At 39.5% G+C, this 18,606-nt stretch overlaps 1 protein-coding gene across 1 annotated transcript in view; it reads right to left on the bottom strand.

Annotated features, from left to right (window-relative positions):
- ipo11 (importin 11) overlaps positions 1-18,606 on the bottom strand; it is a 109,236-nt gene that overhangs the window by 32,532 nt on the left and 58,098 nt on the right. Inside the window, 7 exon segments of the mRNA XM_029439353.1 lie at positions 3,786-3,907; positions 4,458-4,571; positions 4,926-5,021; positions 7,420-7,500; positions 7,587-7,666; positions 16,888-16,964; positions 17,732-17,847. Of these exon segments, the coding sequence (XP_029295213.1) occupies positions 3,786-3,907; positions 4,458-4,571; positions 4,926-5,021; positions 7,420-7,500; positions 7,587-7,666; positions 16,888-16,964; positions 17,732-17,847 (686 nt within the window).

Below are 18,606 nucleotides of genomic sequence, written 5' to 3'. Positions count from 1 at the left end.
TATGCAATCTGAATCAAAGCAACTTATTTTAGGGGAAATATTGTAATAGCAGTACTGAGAAATGACCGATGCTGATACACAGTTAAGAATTCAAAAACTATAGATTTTGAAGAAATGTATGTGTGAATAAATACAACATTAATTGCATAATCTTACAATGGTGAAGAGCTTAATTTACAAGTAATAATTTACTAATATTTGCATGCAAAAAGAGAAATACACACACATATGTGCATTAGGGCTTTCCTAATCAACCAGCACTCAAACACTAATCGATCAACAATAATAATAATCAACAAACCTGTAAAACTGAGTTCCTTTACAAAGAATTGCGCAAAAGAACCACTAATCTTGTGTTTACCAGAGATGTGCTTATAAGTTTGTTAGAAATAAGTCATTCAGCATGAAAAAGTATAAAATAAATTGACTAAAGAAGTGTTATTTTTACTAAAACCAGATTAGTCGACTAGAGGGGGCCGCCCAAGTATGCATATATGCAAGCTACAGCCAGGTGTACATCCTAATCTTTATGGGTTGAGTGACAAGCCAACAGAGCAGATCAGATGTCCAAATCAAATATAACAACTAGTCGAAACTTTGATGAGGCAAAGAGTATGCAAGAAGAATATTTGATTCCACTTTGATAAGACCCCGTTATAGTCAGGATTAGACAAAATGTTAGCACAGCAGATCCAGGCAAAGAAGATGTGCATATTGATTTCTTAGGATCCTTGTTCTTGCTGCTTTGCCATCGTTAAGCAAACTGTCAGTCGTGATGAACTGGTACTGCCAAAAAGCAAGAGGTTCTGATGACTAAAGCGGTCTTTGGTGAAAATAGCCTCATGGCTGTGCATTATAAACACAAAGTGAAACATTCTAGTGCCCTTAGATTGCACAAAAGTTTCAGAAAGTAAGAAGTACATTTCATCAAAGGACAAACAAGTTCCATTCTTGCATTACTGTGCTACCACCAACTGGAAAGGTAGTAAAAATCCATCTTTTAAAAGTGGAAAAAGTAGAAAAGTAACATCTGTCAAGGGTTATGAAAAGGTTACTTGTTGTTGCTGTTAACCTGATGAACGACGACAGTCCTCTCTAAACAGGAAAGATGTTATTTTCAATGACAGCACCGACTATGCACTGTGTTACATGACATGCAGTAACAGCAACAACAAGTCTTGGACACATTATCCATCTCCTATTCAAATGAAGCAAACACAAACTGCAGTTTTTAAATAAAGAAACTTTATTTCTCCTGTGTGATATTCTTTACTGGTCCACCAGAGTGAAGCAACCTATCCAACACTGAGCAATAAGAGATGCCTAAATGAATAATTCCCTATAGATCACATGCCTGCCGCGGTTTCACAGCCCCCTGCTGGTGTCTTTTTTCTCTTAATGCCTTGAAGCAAATTCCCAGTGGTGCATTTTACTGTACAGTTGCACAATACTGGTCCACATTCTCTCTTTTAGACATCGCATTTAAATCTCTTATTCATGTACATTTGCAGTGTTTTTTTGTTCACTAAACCACTAAACTCAAATTCCGCTTTTGTGTTTCTCTTCATTTTAAACTGTTATTACACTCTCATAACATGCAATAAATTGTAAATGACTGCCAGATATGGAAAGTTCCAGGTATTGTTGGAAAATGGGCAAAAGCACTTACTCACAGGACATTTCCTGACCTTTTTATAGTCAAAATAAGCAAAAAAGTCCAGGCGAAAATGTTGAGGCTTTTTTGGCTTAGGTGTTAAAGGGTTAAAGGGTTAACAAGGTAAAGATAGGATAATTAATGTTACAAGTCAACATCAGCATTATTACAACTACTTATACTAAACATTCAGTTCCATCTGAAAAATACTGTATCACAAAAGACTTGTTTGAATCAGGAACAAGCAAGGATCCCATCTCCTGTTCTACACATAAGCAATTCCTACTCTTTATTCTTAATGTCCTAAGGCATTGACCTCCTGTTTATCATTTATCCAGATACCATGTTTCTAATTACATGAAAAAATAAATAAAAATAAAATAATTGCAAAACAAATAATGAATATCAAGTGATAGGACGAACTCATCAGGAAACCCCATTAAGTCACACATTTAGGCATGCTCTTATCTCCCGTCTGCTAAACATAACAGCTCATTTGTGGTACTAAATGATCGCTATAAAAGTCAAAGTTTACTTTCTACTTTGTGATTGCTGATTTTTTCAATGATGCATTTTATTTAAAAACATTTTGTATCATTAGGGTGAAAGAAATCAGTTAAATCTTTATGATTGAGGTTCACTACCAGTAAAGCGTAGTATTCAGACTACCCAGGATCTTCACTTCATACTTTGCAACATATTAATAAAACATTTTAGATGATAAAAAGGGCAGCTATGGACAAGATATAGACCTCTTCTCATTTTAGTTCCGATGCTATGTGAGAAAGTTGATCTGTCATGCAGCACCCTATCAGTAATGGCGTCATAATCAATTGCTGTTGGAGATCAAGGATGGGGAGTAACATAGGATTTCATGCCTGTCTATGTCTGCGATTACCATATCTCAATTGCAGAAAATGGAGCTTGACACAATCTTGATAAAAAACATGCACCACCACACAGTGAGATGGGACATCACAAGAAAAGTTCATCATCAAACCCCAGAGACTCCTCTGACACCTTCAAGAGAAGTTTTACTTAGAAAACGCATTTGATGGCAATGTGGTACTTCTCCTTCCTGTGCTTCTGTCAAGTGTAGGTGAATACAACAGTCTAATGTGTGATAACTGAGGCAAGAGAAGAACATTCTTTATCTCACAATAAAACATGTTGGTTTAAGTCGAGTATTAGAGAACACATGAGGGAGCATGATAACGGGTTTGGACATCATGTAGGACTTTGCACAGTGCTTTTGTAAATAGAGTCCTGCTTACACACTTTGGTTACTTTCAACCTAAAGAGCTGCTGTTGTGAATATTTGGCAAGGAGAGTAACTGTTTTTGGTGGAACATTTCTAGCATTGTAGGCAACAGCCCTACATTTTTTAACAACCTCAGAAGAAGGTGTTGTTTCTCGGCACAATCATTTCACTACAATTCAACTAGTTGAGGTGAACAAATTTAAATAATCACATATACAAAAGCACAAGTTGACGCACACACAAGCGCAGAGAGATGTCTCGTGCCTTAATAAAGCTGGATCATATACAGATTAAAATACCACATCCCTCTGCATGTCTCTCATAGACTGATCCAGAATGAGAGGTGGTAAATTACACAGAATATAAACTGTTTAAAAATTGTTTGTTTGTCTAGTAGACACGTGTCCCAATCTGTTGGATGTAAAGCGGTCTCTCTCACAACACACCTCCTGTAAGCACCATGTTAAGCCTCTCTAGAAAAACCCACTGCCTAGTAAGCCTGCATTGTGCATAATATACTGTATGCATACTGTGCTGCTTTCACATCGTACTGGCACCCATATGGTGCAAGTCATTAGTCTGTTGATTTTGTGGAGCAGAGCAGGGGGAAAATCTATATTCTTTATCAAACCTTTTAATAATAGCTTATATTGTGTTGTTGGCAACGACCCATTTAAGCACCACAGACCTCCCAAAGAAGGATAACTCCACCAGCTATAGTTCTTATCCAAGTATTAATTTGTCAAGGATGTCTCTTCACTACCCTCTTACTTGCCCTTGTGTCAGATGTGCTGACAGCCGGGAATGCTATCCACTTCTCGCCAGCTCAAAGTCCCATCTGCACATAAATGAATGACAAATGTTTCTCACCTGTTGTCAGATGGGAGGAGGGAAAGCAGTGCCAGAGACGACAGCTTCCTCCTCTCTGGCTGAGTGATGTTGTCCATGCGGTCAACCCACATCTCTATCACACTGCCCAACAACTGGTCCATCTGATGAGGGGAGAAAGTGACGGAACAGACACAAACAGAGGAGCAGCAATTAAATAAAGAAAGTGTTCAAGAAAGAGTGACATAAAAAGTGTTTGACAACTGAAGATACAGTATACTGAGGGATTTCATTTTAACATTCATATATGGATCTACCCTTTTCATAGAAGTCAGCAAAAATTACTTTCCCTGTTTCTTTCTGCCTCATTTACTTCACTTCCCTGTCCAATATCATCAAAAACAGAGAAGGGTGATGGAGAGACAACCGTTCATTTATTTAGATTAAGGCAGCGATGTGAAAGGCGCCCTGAGGCAAATGTGTGATGTTGGGCTATATAGATAAAATGCACTTAAAAAAACTCAAAAAAGGGTCAGAGTTTCACAATGAAGGAATGAAGGATTCAACTCTAAACTTTAGTTACCATTTGCAATTCCTTGGCTCATTACGATTAGCCTCATTCAGAAATGGGCACTTAGCGGTTATGTCTCTCTCTCACATTCAAAGGGACTAATGCTGATGAGACAGTAATGGAGGGTGAACATCGAATCTCACCTTCTGGCTGCGATCAGAGGCCATTTGAGTGAGCAGAGAGGAGAAAAAACTGGAGTTCTGGAGGAGGATGCGGCCCATGATTCCTAGGTAGGTGGACATCACCACGGGATATCTCTGTGCAAAACACACACACACACACACACACAGTAATGTGGATACACCATCACTCATGCGGATGCAGAGACATAACTATGCACAAATGCTTTTAGCAAACAGCAAAGGTCATTAAGCATGATAAGGGGAAAGAAGATACACTGACACAGCAAAGAATCTTTACGTGACAGAAAAGGACAAACTGAAAGAACACGCAGGAACCTTCGCTTTTTAATTTAATGTTTTAAAGTTTAATAGGGTCGAACATTCAGTAAAAGAAGATGGCAAATAAGTGAAAATGCACCACAGGTAATATAACAATTTTCCACGTTTGTACATTTATATAATCCAGATCTGTGTTGAGGTAAAACTCACCTCACCGTCCACGATGCCTCTGAAGACAGCTGGCAGCAGCGGCTGGAACATGTGGGCTCCCAGCATGGGGCTAACCTTTAAAGCTATCTCTACCACCTGCCGAGACACATGTAGAGGGAGGATGAGAGATGGCACTCGGAGAGGGGATTAAGGAACAGTAGCAAAGACAAACAGGAGAGGAGACGGGGAGAACTTGGGCCAGAAAGGGTGTGTGCCAAAAGACAGTAAGGGTCAGGGTCAGAAACAGGATGATGTAAAGGCAGCAAAGTATGGGAGGCCACATGGGGAGGGAAAGGGAGTTAGCAGGAGCTTCGTTTTTCGAGAGATAGTATAAAGAGTGTCGAAAATTCTCATTTTAATTGAGGTCTGACCTACAGTATATGTCAAGGTTAGTCCCAAGTTTTAGTTTCCCAAGAAATGTAAATGAGCTCTCTGTCAGGCATTAAAGCTGAAAGAAAAAGAATACTTGAACTCAAAAGCTTAAGTACAGCAACAAAAAAGCAAGGCCACAATATGACAAAAGAAAAATATGAGAGTGAAAGAGAAAGTGATAGAAGCAACGTGGGACGCATGTCTACATTCTTACATACAGTGTGTATTTGTACACTGTAAACTACAGCCTTGCAATTAGGGCTGGGCGATATGGAGATCCTTTTTAATATGGAGATTTCGTTGACCAAATACCTCAATATCGATATTAGACGATATTGTAGGGTTGACTATAAATGCAGTCACAAAATATTTACACACATAAAAATTAAGTGGGTAAAGGCAAATAAAAGAAAATTACATAACTTTACTGTAAAATAGCCTTTGAAACCAGCAAAAGACGACACTTATGCCATATTACCATATCGTAATATCTGAGACGATATCTAGTCTCATATCCCGATATTGATATAATATTGATTTATTGCCCAGCCCTACCTGCCATCAATCCTAACTTCATGAAGGATATAATATTCTGAAAGGTTCAGGAATGCATGCGCTTGCTTTGATGTTCACAAAAATACCGTACTCATACAGTACATATACACATTTAGCCACAAAAACTGATCTGAAAGGACCAGGACAGGGTTCAAACCAGTAAAGATATTTCCATCCTAAATTAGCCTTACCAAATAGTATTTTTGCAAATCAAAGCCCCAAATGAGAATATATAACTCAAAAGTTCAGGGACCAATCACGGAGCACTGAGACAGACAGTGAGAGACTAAATCTGTCTCTGCAAGTGTGCATGCATATGAACTTTTTAAAGAAGCGCATGCTGATTACTCTGATCCCTCTGTTCTCTGGGTGCCCATGTGCGGTGAGATGCTGTGTGCACATGTTGTGTAGGTTGACGGGTGTATTCTCTGCTGGCTCTCCTTTCCTCAGAACAAAGGATTAGCAGGAGCCAGATGTGCAGTAATGCCAATGAGCTTTACGAAGCTAAAGCTCTATGTTCTGCATACTGAAGTGGTGCACACAGCACACATGCACACTGACATGCGCACACACACGTACACCGACTGTAAGTCCGAGAGTAAACCAAGCAAAATGACAATTCAAAAGGAGCTCCCTGCTCATCTTCACCCGTCATTCATCACGCCTACTGACACGGACGCAGAGCACACCCATAGTGTGTTGGCTGATTGTTGATAGCATCTAGTTTAAAAAGAACATACATTTGCCAATAAGAGAAACAGAGAAAGAGACATTATTTTTTGTATTGTTCTAACTAAGAGACTGTGTGAGAACAAAGTACTTGAGTTTTCATTTCGATAAACTCATTTTATATTATGATTCAGTTTTTTTTTGGGCCTTCAAAAATGTACTTTGGCCACCAAATGAAGGGGCTTAGCGGCCCGGGGGGGCCAGTGCTTAAAAATATGAGCGTTTAATCTCACTATTTGTCCCTCCCTGCTCCCTTACAGTAAAGATGGCGGCAAAGATAACAAAAACAGGGATTTATTTTATTAATCTCACATCGTGCTGAACCTTTGTGGATCATATTGGGAATGGAATAAATCTGCAGATACTCCGGTTAAAAATGAAAACTCTTTTCTATGGATGTCAGTTTTTGAGCCACGACAAAGGCCAAACTGTGTCCTGCAACAGACAACTAGGTACGGCTTGTTTTTTTTTTTTGCGTGGCCGATTGCTGGAGATGCCTTAGAAAAGCCCCTACAGACCGGTTAAGAGGAGTGAGGAGTCAGCAGTCAATAAAACAGGGTTATACAAAAACTGTGAATCACAGCAAGCACGAGTGGTCCCTGGTGGAGATAAGAATTTATTAGTAGTCTCCTCTTGCATTGTAAACTGGTGTCAATTCATAAGCAGCACTCTCTGTGTGTGTTTATGTTAGAGTGTCTGTGTATACAACATTTACTGCCACTTCTAGTGCACACACACTGGGGTGGAACTTAAGAAGGGAGGATGAAAAAAGAAAAAGAGACAGAGAATAAAGAGAAGTAATATAGTCCTGTGTGTGAGAGGGATGGAGTGACAGTACCTTGAGAACTTGGACCTGTCCCTCATTTGTGATGTCTTTCAGCAGATCGCAGAAAGCTCGACACAATGATTCTGCATAGTTCTGAGGGGGAAAAAAAAAATCGCATGAGCATGGGGAAGTACAATACAATATATGTGACAGTATATAAGTGTGTGTTTGTGTCTCACCTGCAGGAAGTCTGTGGCAGACAAATACAAGTAGGCATTAACGATCTGAAAGCAGGTGCGCAGGTTCTCGGAGCTCATCTCTGAAACAGAACATCAGATGTTTAATTGATGGATGCAGGCAGGGACGGAAAAAAAGTAGTTTAAGGCTGTTCAGAGGTTACGTTTACTACTAAAGTAGTCATTTTGATGATGAGAATGACGAGGACAAGAGCAGTAAGAGAAGTTCCAAACATACACCACAACTAACATATACACAGAAGGTTATTAGGTTTGACACTAATATAAGCTGGCATGGTAACAGACCTTATCACCTAGAATAGGTCTGCGTGACACTTGTATATACGAAGACACAAATAAACCGAGAGGGGAGCGGTAAGGAAGAAGAGAGAGGGGACTGACAGACAGCTGATGGACAAACAGGAACTAAAACATTAACACACACATCTGCATGCCAACACGAACAACCCCAAACAGTCACACACACACACACACACACACACACACACACACACACACCGAGACTAACATCTGCATGAATAGTAATTCATGACAGTGTAGCTGACCTCAACACCTAGAATATGTTTCTTCCCTGCCTGTACAGAAGCCAGATATGGTGGATATATATGAAAACATACATACAAATATATATATATATATATATATATATATATATATAAAACATTATTTAAATGTTGAGTAAATAAAGTTAAAGCTGTTAACACTCAGAAAATGTTCTTTTATTATTTTTCTTTGTGTCTAAAAGGGGGTACTGTAATTATTATTTTCAATGACTCTTCGTCAGGTCAGGACAAACCAAAAGAGTCCGAAGATGAGGGGACACCAGATGATCAAAAGGATAAGACAAATCACTAACAAGAGATGTGTTTTGTCTACACATGTTTACACTAAGACTATTCTTGGAATGGGAGGTAACAATTAGACAATGCTTCATTTTAAGGGATCCCAAGGAAAAATAGGTTAAAGATTATTTAAAGTCAACCGAGGTGACCAACTAGTCGTTTAAACACAAGTTTTTAACTAAAATGAAAAAAAGCAATAATATTTGCACTTACTTTACTACAAACAATGTAATAAAACTCAATTATAATAACTTGATAATAACTAGTGTGTGGCATAATTGAACAAATTGCAATAATTATTCAACATTAGCCATGATATTGTCTAATGGATCCTTGAACAATGACCAATCAGCATGGGTATGGGTTACATGGAAAAATAAATAAAACCTTTTTCATAAAGCACCTACAATTTATGAACCTTCCTCATCAAGGTTTGTATGGATGTGTATGTTACAATACAAAGGTTATATGGAATAGGTATTTATGGCACAAGCCGCATCGGTTGGGCAGTGACAGGGGCTTTAATGTGTGTTATATACTGCCCTATCAATGTTTTTGTATATTGTTTTTGTTTTATTAAAAACTAGGAAAATAAATATTATATATAATTTGATAAAAGCTTTGTATGGGAGAAGATTAAAAGTCCCTGGTGAGCAGTATTACATTACATTACAGGTCATTTAGCAGACGCTCTTATCCAGAGCGACTTACATTGAACTAAGTACGGTACTAAGTCTCCCTGGAGCAACTCAGGGTTAAGTACCTTGCTCAGGCAGCCTGGTATTGAACTCCTGAACTTCTAGAGTTATGTATGGAAGGCATAGACCACTAGACTAGACCACTAGGCCATCACCACCCATTAAAGGAGGTCCAGTTTAACTATGCTGGTTCATACGGGTGAAAGTTGATGTATGCAATATGTTTTCTCTCTCCTTCTGCCAGCAATAGTAAAGTGATCAAGATAATGTAAGCTGCCATCTGTTATCTGTACGGGTACATAATGTATTCCAGGGGTCTATTTCGTCAGTCAATCAGCTGACATGAATATTCAACACTATAAAACATAGTATGGAGAAACATTACGTAAACACAGGCAGTGTGCGCACTGTGCGGGCAGGTTACGTGAGCTCAGGTCAATAGAAGACGATGACTGATTTTAAAACCGAATCAGCTACAAAGATGTTTACAAAACAAAAAGAGAAAATCTAAAAGGTCAAAGTGACGTGAACGTAGAGCTTCACGGGGATTGGGGACAGGGGACAGGGGACAGGGGACAGGGGACAGGGGACAGGGAAAGATGAGAGCTCCACTACAACACGTGCTTCCCCGTGGTCAAGACAGGCCAGTAATTTTCTAAAGAATAAAGCATAGGCAGCAGATTGCTTAATAGTGTGTGAACAAGGACACACAATGTCATCTGACAAGGAAAGCACAACAAGTCCGCAGTCATGCAGAGGAGGTGAATAAATAATCAGGCTTTTTTGTTTTGGGTGCATTTTGTGAGTGCAACTTATATTCTTAAAACTTACTTAGAGGCTGCATTATCAGCACCTGTAATGCCATAACATTTATTTCCTCTCACTTAATATTACCCGGGGTATCTACCAAGCTATCCTTATTTCAAGTCAAAATATTGGTGTTGTTTGGGTACTTTGAGGGGTTTATACTGACATTGCTGAGCCGCTTTGAAAATAGATATCCTATCAACTTTAATGTACTGTAATCCAAATGTCTCTCAGAGTACGATTTGAGGACATTGAGGATGAGTAAAGGATACAAACAATAATTTATGAGGGTATATTTTCATTTACAAAAAGGGTGCAACCTCAATACTGTAGCTCAAGTCAACCGCGTCAATGCATGACATGTATTCAAAGGCCGTTTTTCCTAAAGACAAATAGGGCCGTTCAATGGTTGAGTTCTGTTCAGTTCTATCAACAGCAGAATGACACGTTTTATTATAACATAAATGTAAACTGAAAGCACTTCCTACTAGCCTCAATAACTGTTAACAAGGCAAACTATAATTCACAACAACGTAGTCACAGTATTTTCAGAAGAATACAACATGCCTATTTACACAAACACACACCCACACTGGAACACACCCTTGAGACGTGGCCGTATATCGTGATGCACTCAGAGGAGCATCATCAGAGCTGGGTCAAACTGTTATGTACACTACAGTCTGGAGACTCTTTGTGAAGTGTCTCTATTGTAATTCAAATGTGTGTGCATCTTGAAGTCAAAACAGAGGAGAAGAAATGTATAGTGCAGATTCAAAACAAGCTTTTAGGCGTTATTGAAAAGTAATACGTGTTGAGCGAAGTCTCACATCTCCATATCACAAAGTATGAGAGTTAAAAGAATTAGTCATCTGCCTTGATCCAGACTGTGTAACTAAAAGGAGGATGCTTTAAACAACTGGTGGCCTTTAGTTGGTGACATATGCCTGAACAGCTCTCACAGCAAGCCTCCAGCGACAGCCGATCAACATCTTATATCATTGCTTTGAGCCGAGATGCCAACAGTCGGACTCCACAGGCCCAGAATGACACATAGATGGAAGGGAGCGTTTATGAGTGAGATACAAGCCAACACCCCGGGCACCGATAGAAGGCTACTCCAGATTAAATAGCAGGGAAACCATATGAGCCTGTACTGACAAATCTAAAAAGGTAAATTTGGAAAGAAGTGTGACCTCAGGATGAAGAGCCCTGAGAAAAATCCTCAGACTAGGAGAAAAGCATTCTGTTGCATACTATATTGCACCAGCTACAGTAACTTTGAAAGAAAGAAGAACATAGGGCTGTATTCCCAAGAGGATAACAAATATTAGAGAGTTGGGTGGGGATGATGGTCATAGTAAAAATCAGTGACATCAAAAAAAAAGAAAAATTGGCCAAAATGTTTGCTACACCTGCAACATTAAGGCTAATGCTGCTAGCTTTAGAAGTCTTAAATATTGTTTCACTTGATTCCCATTTCTTGTATTTTCATGATTTACATGCATACTATTCCCCCCCTCCCCCCTTTTTCTTACTTTGTTTCTATTTTTGATTTCTACAAAGGATATTGCAGGTGTCATAACCATAATGCAATCACTACTGCTTTTGTGGTGAACTCAATATGGCAACAGTTAGAGAGGTGATTGTTGTAGTGTAGTCATTTGAGTCTTTAGTTTTATTTGAATAGGATTGAATTATAATGAAAAGTATTTTAATATGTGTTCGCCCATGCAAGGTAATGGCCATGTTAGTACCTCTTATGAATATTATTCTAAAACAGAATAGGCTATTTTGCTAAATCAATATTATAAAAGCAATTATATTTTCAAAAAGACAAGGCAAATGAGGACACACACACACACGCAATAATCAAATAGTCACAAAAACAGCTGCTAAAGCACTGATTAAGCTTCAGTACATCCTTCGTAGCCCTGGGCATTTGCTGCAGAATCCGATTCGGTTATCAACATTAACAGGAAAAGGAGCCTCACATCTGACTGATAATGGCCTCTAATGGTTGTTAGGGACATGCCTAAAATTTTGGTCATCTCCCAACATAATTTTGGCTGTGTGTGTGTTGACGTGTGTGATGGGGATGGCAATGTTTGCCAAGTGACGAAAGTTAACGGATACCAAAAAAGAGGTGCCAAAATCTGTACTGATGTGCTATAAGGACATACGGTGTTTGTTGGGAACATTCAAGCCATTTACAGAGGGTTTGAGACTTTTTTCATTTAAGACCGTAAAATAAAGAAAGCTTAAGGAACCTCCGGAAGCAAAGTCAAATCACTTTGTACTGCGCCGATAGCTTTCTGCACAGCGACTTTATTAAAGCTCAACTCCTAAAACAATTTCTTATGGGTAAAAGAGAATTCTCTTTAGATACATATTACATTGGCAAGTTTTATTGTACACAAAGGACCCATTGCAAAAACATTAAAAACAACAAGATGAGAAGCTAACTCCCATTGGTGCTCGAGTGACTGAGTCTTTGAAAAGTCATTGACGAGTAATCGTGCATGAAAGAAGTGATAAAAGCTCAGCAAGGGATTCAATGAAGCGGCAACTTTATATGGAGACACCCATGTATGATGAGAAAGCAAAAACCTCCAAGCACTGTGCCTGTGCACCTGAAACATCTCCCTTAAGTTGATGCAACAGCAGCTAAAGGTTGAACAGGTCAAATAGATTTAGAGCGATACAAAGATATTGATCAAGGGTCATTATATTATTACACAAATATCAAATTAACGGACAGAACTACAATTAATAAAGTGCTACAAAGTAGGGGTGACCCCGAATAGTCAACTGTTCGATCTGAAGAGTCGCAGTGGTGGAAAAATGTGGTTATGTAGTACTACTGTCAGCGCAGAACTTACACACAATAAAGAGCGTCAATCAATGAGCAAAAACTGATCAGTTGACAATAGGCAAGACTTGACCAATCAGATTTGTGTGGAAATTCTTTGTCGGGAACACCCCCTACTACATATATAATCTTAAAATATGCTATTCACATTTCTTCCATTCCTGCAGTAAATATGGCCAATATATCCAACATCTCCAACATCTGCGATAGCTATAATCAGTCATTACTTCTAGTTGAGAAGCCTGTAATAAAAGGTTTGTCCTTTGATGGGGATCCTAGATTGATCCATGGAGCACATTAGCCGGGCGGTTAACAGCGAGACCATATTCTTTCACAGGGAAAAGATTAGGCCGAGAGCTCTCTCAATACAGCATCATTGATCTTTGTGGGGATGGTCCGACATGTCTTTTGGCTTCACCCGTAATTGCTAACTGATGGGATGATCATGAAGCAATATTTTCCACAGCACAATTTTGTTCCGTTATTACTTTAAAGACACTTCAGCAAGGTCAAGGTGCAACCATCTCGTCTATTCTCATTTACCTTAAACTGTAGATTGAGAGGCTATTAATATAGAAACAATGTCATTTAAGTCTAGCAAAAATCCAGCCAGAGGATGCAATAAGCAATTATTTTTCATTGCCTGAAATGTTTTAACAATGACTGAAAACACTGAAGGCCCATTGTCCGTTGACTGGGTGCGAGCTACCATAACTTTAAAGAACAACAGATTGGAGGCCTTGGAGTCTCCACTACTCTTTGTGAGGTGCAGCCGCATTATTTGCGCAGAAATAGCGCATGCTGCAGGATTACTTCCCGGTAAAGGGAGTGCTTGTAGGATTAGGAATCCCTCGTTCAGAGTCTTGACAACCTTTTGATCACTTCCCCGGGTGAACTGATCCCTGATCTCAAAGGTGGAGCTGGTAATTCCAGTCTACAGTGTGGCAGTCATGTGCTTCAGGTGGTGAGGACATGGAAAGTGACCACACGGTCAGTGTCTCTGGTATTAACACAAGTCTTTTGTGATCCAATCGCAAGTGGACAGCTCTAAGTACAGATGTGAATACATGTCCCTATGTTTTCTGATATTTTCCTAATAATGTGTTAATTTGTTGTTGCTGCTGCTCTTTGCTTTTAAAGTAAACTCAACATTTGTCGGATAGAATCCCTCTAGCATTCATCAGACATTTTGCCTGTTTTTCCCTGGACAGTTTTTACCTTGAAACAGCAAGACGTGTTAAGTTTCTTAACAAGTTATATAAAATGACATGGAAATTAATGGATATTCTAGCTCCATCACTTGCTCACACTAACCAGTGTAATGCCAACAAGGACAAAACATGCCTGCTGACTCTCCATCACGTCAGTGCAGCGCACGCAGCTGGAATAAGTTAAGAGCGTGGTGGCAGTGATACAAAACATAGTGCTAGTCTAACAATTTAGCCAAGGCAAGGCTCTTGACATTCTAATTAGTGAACGGCTCTAGTTTAGCCGTGATGGAGCGGGGCTCTTTATCAGGCAGGCCAGGCCACACACCTGGCAAGCTGTGACACCATTCCATGCCAGACTCTCTCAATGGCCCACATCCCTCCACTGCTGTCTATGGACTAAATAAATGAGCCGCTGAATGTTCTGGTGAAAACCGGCCAAAGACTGACTGACCAGACAAAAAAACAAAAGCCAAGTTAGGTTCCTTTATGAGATTTTTCATCAATTTATGTAAATAAATGCATGATTGTTAAATGTAAAATGATCCTACACTTAGTTTTATTTTAAGACCTGTGACCATACCGCTTAGCCATCATCTTTTATTGTAGAAGCTTTGAACTTTCCCTCTTAATACTTGCATTGACAACCTAACTACCTTGCATGTGATTAATGCGCTTTAAACGTGCTAAGAAAAAAAGTATTTTGCACAATAAGTTGAGATACAGAGACGGGGGACACACACAAAGTGCTGACAAGTAGCTGCTATTAAAAAAAGTGTACAAATAAAGTTTGATTGATTAACTAAGAATACATTAAGGAGCCTACATCCTTTTAGATACAGGAGCACATTTAGAAACGAGAAGATGACAAGTTTGAAAGGTTGACATGACATTGACAAACAGTATTACAGAAAAGTAAGAATGATGTAAGTGCAGCATCAAAGCATCCACAAGATGTTTAAGCACTGGAACACAGTGCAGTGAAAAATGCTTAAACTGAGTTCACCTTTTTCTCATGAATGTACAAATCTGACTTGCATAAAGAAGCAAAATGCTGGGAAAAGGGACAAATACCTCCACCGTGCATTTGCCTATCATTTTGTGGTTTTTACTTTACTAATGGAATGCTGTTAGCTTGTACCTGGAGAGATGTGAAAGCTTTTCCTTTCCTTTAATGTGTCTGTCACAACCAGAGAAAAGCTCATCTCCACTTTAGTCTCCGAAGTAAGCACAGAAAACGATAATAATTGTACAATTTCCATGAGGTTATGAAGACCAAGGTCGACGCGGTCACATCGCTGTCACAAATTAGGCTGCAATTATTTCTGCATTTTTGCTAGAGCTGCAACTAAGGATTATTTTCATTATCAATTAATCTGCCAGTTAATTTCTCGATTTATCGTTTGTTCTGAAAAACATCAGAAAACAGTTATAGATGCACCCAAAGATATCCGACTCACTATGATGTAAAACAAGGGAAAGCAGCCATGGATTATCTGCTACTAATTTGTGACTAATCGTTGCAGCTTTAATTTGAGCCTGCATCTGTTGGATTGCATAGCAGGGAGATCTGAGATAAATGGGGCGTACAAATGAGAGCATATCGGCAGGTAAACAAAGTGTTCATTATTAGTTACATACAGCCATACGATCTTCAACTGAACTCTTTTCTATACATCCTTCCTTCCTGAATTATATGCTTCCACCTCCATCTGTCAACCACTAAACCAGTGGTTCCCAAAGTGGGGGGCACAGAGGAAAATAAAAAGAAAGAAGAATAACTTCTCCTTTCCTTTTCATTGACTTAGCTGAACTTTTCTGTTCAGCACTAAGATAAGAGTTTAAGATTATTTGTCCATTCATCCATGTCCAACCTCCTCAGAGCACACCTCCAGTGTATAACCTATTTTAAAGTATGCAACTGTGTCATTAATGTCCCTGCCATCACTTCTTAAATCATTTGTTTTCATCCACCACCTGCTTGTTGTGTTTCAACAATTCTCCCCTTTTCTGCCACTCTCTGTAATACTTCCCCCTCCGCTTCATCCATCCGTGACAATCTTCCAGAGTCCTTTGCTCTTCTGTGTCTCATGGATTCCCTATCCGCACAATAAGTGATCAAATGCTCCAGTCAGCCAATAAGGCTACACTAGTGTTCATATTAGTCTGACTCACTCGTTATGTGCAGAGGCACCAAATCAATACCGTCCCTCATCACACTGAAGGCCACACACCCACCCACACACGCACGCACACACACACGTCCCAATGCTGCAGACCTGTGATAAATCATCCAGCCAGTTCCATTCAATCTGTCACCACTCACAGAACCTACAGACCCAGAGTCGCGGCCCTGGTGCCTTGAGGCTATTGCAAAGCCACAACTGGGATCTTTTCAAGCTACACTGTCCAGAGGTGATAAAACTATGAAGATTAAGCCCATGTCCATGGATCGCATTAACTTTCTTATTTTTTCAGCTTCTCCATGATTTAAAAGTATTTCATCATATAATGCAGCTTCGGTTCTTTCAGATTGTTCGGCTTTTTTCCATCTCACACTGTTTTGATGTGTTTTCTGTGTCTTTCATCTGAACCCCCCTCCCCCTCCCCCCCACAACCACCCACCCACACCTATTATACAAGAAGCCCTAATTTGACCTCATGCTTATCAACTTATCCAAAATGCATCATAGTGGCATGATTCTTCATTTCATGTCACTAATTCAATTTATATGTTAATGCTAAAAGCCAAAAGGCAGGGGCAAAACACAAATTCATGTGCGCACACGTCACATACACAAGTACAAACACATGGCCAGATAGACTAGCAAACAAAGACATCTCATGTGAGCTCACCCAGCAAAGCAGACATGTTCTGGAAAATTCTGAGCAGCTCCGGGGTGATGGTTGGGCTGTTCTCCAAAGTCACCAACCTGCATGATGAGAGGGAGGGAAGGAGGAGAGCAGGCAGAAGGGAAAGTAAAAAAGAAAGGAGAAGAGAGAGTGCAATTGAGAAAATAAAATAGAAAATTGGGGAAGTTGTGAGAAAGGAGTACAGAAGATATAGATTAGAGGTGGCAAAAGAAAATGGGAAGAGAAAAACAGCGAGACAAATTACAGAGAGAGAGAGAGAGAGAGAGAGAGAAAGGTGGGAAAAATAATACATAATACAGAAAAAAGGAAGAAGGAGACAGAGGAAAGCTATTTTAGTGGTTTGGTTCAGTTTAAAGAAAAAATAGATAAAAAGAAACATGTCCAATAAATCTGATGTTTGACTCATCAGTGAGTGTACTGACACAATGTTGACAGTTTTACACATTTGTTCCTAAAATAAGAAAAAGCTAATTCAATTTTGAGGGACAATCAAATAGGCTCTTGTAACTTCTAATGGGTTGCTGTTTTAAAAACATTTTAGGTACAAAATAATTACGTTTCTGATAAAACAAAATAAGCTTTAGTTGTAGTTAATTTTGGACGGCCTAATGGAAAACTGTACATCTACAATAAATGATGAAATGAATTCACAAGGCCTCATTACTCCTCATACTGTATGTAAGATGTATGGATGTGTCGTGTGTGCGTCTGTGGACTGGCGCCAGAGGAAGGAAATGAGATCAACAAGTTTTTCATAAACGCCTGCATCTTGGAGCTTTTCTATAACTTATAAATGTGTATGCATGTGGAACGTGTGTGTTCATACCAAAGCTCCAGTCCATCCTCCAGCAAATACACATGCGGCGGCTGGGAGACATCGGTGCTCAGCTGAATGACAGGAAGAAGGAAAGGGTACAGGTTCTTACACTCTGCCCCCAGGCCCTGTGGGAAAACACAGACACAGAAAGTCAATGCCAATTTAGGAAAATCTGACAAAGTAAGCAGACGGGGAGCTTGAAGAACTATACGTTGTGTGCTTGAGCTTAATCGTTGTTCCTCGCAGACCATCTGAACAGAGTGGAGAACGATAGACTATTAGAAAAGAAGAAACATTCCACTACTTTAGTTTAGCCCTTGCCAGCAATGGATGCCATGTCAGAGCACAGTCCCCATGCTACACGACTGCTGCGAGAGCATACCTTGTTATTACAATATATAAGATGCATGTATAGAGCAAGCATGCAGCAGGGTGTGTGCCACTGTTCACTTTAAATAGTGACTTTATTACCTTATGATTGGCAGCAATATATACATGCCTTACGGTGCAAGAGTTGTCTAGGGAATTTGTATGCTCATTTTAAGGCTCTTTTAAAAACAGCATGGGCACATTGTCTTCGATTGGTGAAGAGATGGATCATGTACAACGGCACTATCTAACTCAATGTCCATTTTAATGTCATTTCAGGTGGCACTGGGGTGAGTAGGAGATGATGGAATTTTTCTTTGGGAAGAATTGGAAAGTGTAATGCACAAACCCATGTCTTACACATGAACATGTATTGGACATGTGGCTATAATATAAGATGAGGATGGTGAAAGAGTATCTGAGCAGTGTGTCGTGACCTCTATTGCACCACATGGCACATGGAGGACAAGGACAGTGCTGCAGGGAACACGGTTGAACAGCACACATCTTTCTAA

Source organism: Cottoperca gobio, chromosome 9, assembly GCF_900634415.1.
Source record: "Cottoperca gobio chromosome 9, fCotGob3.1, whole genome shotgun sequence".
NCBI classification, from domain to species: domain Eukaryota; kingdom Metazoa; phylum Chordata; class Actinopteri; order Perciformes; family Bovichtidae; genus Cottoperca; species Cottoperca gobio.
The sequence above is the reverse complement of the archived record's forward strand: the minus strand, read 5'-3'. Positions and strand labels throughout refer to the sequence as shown.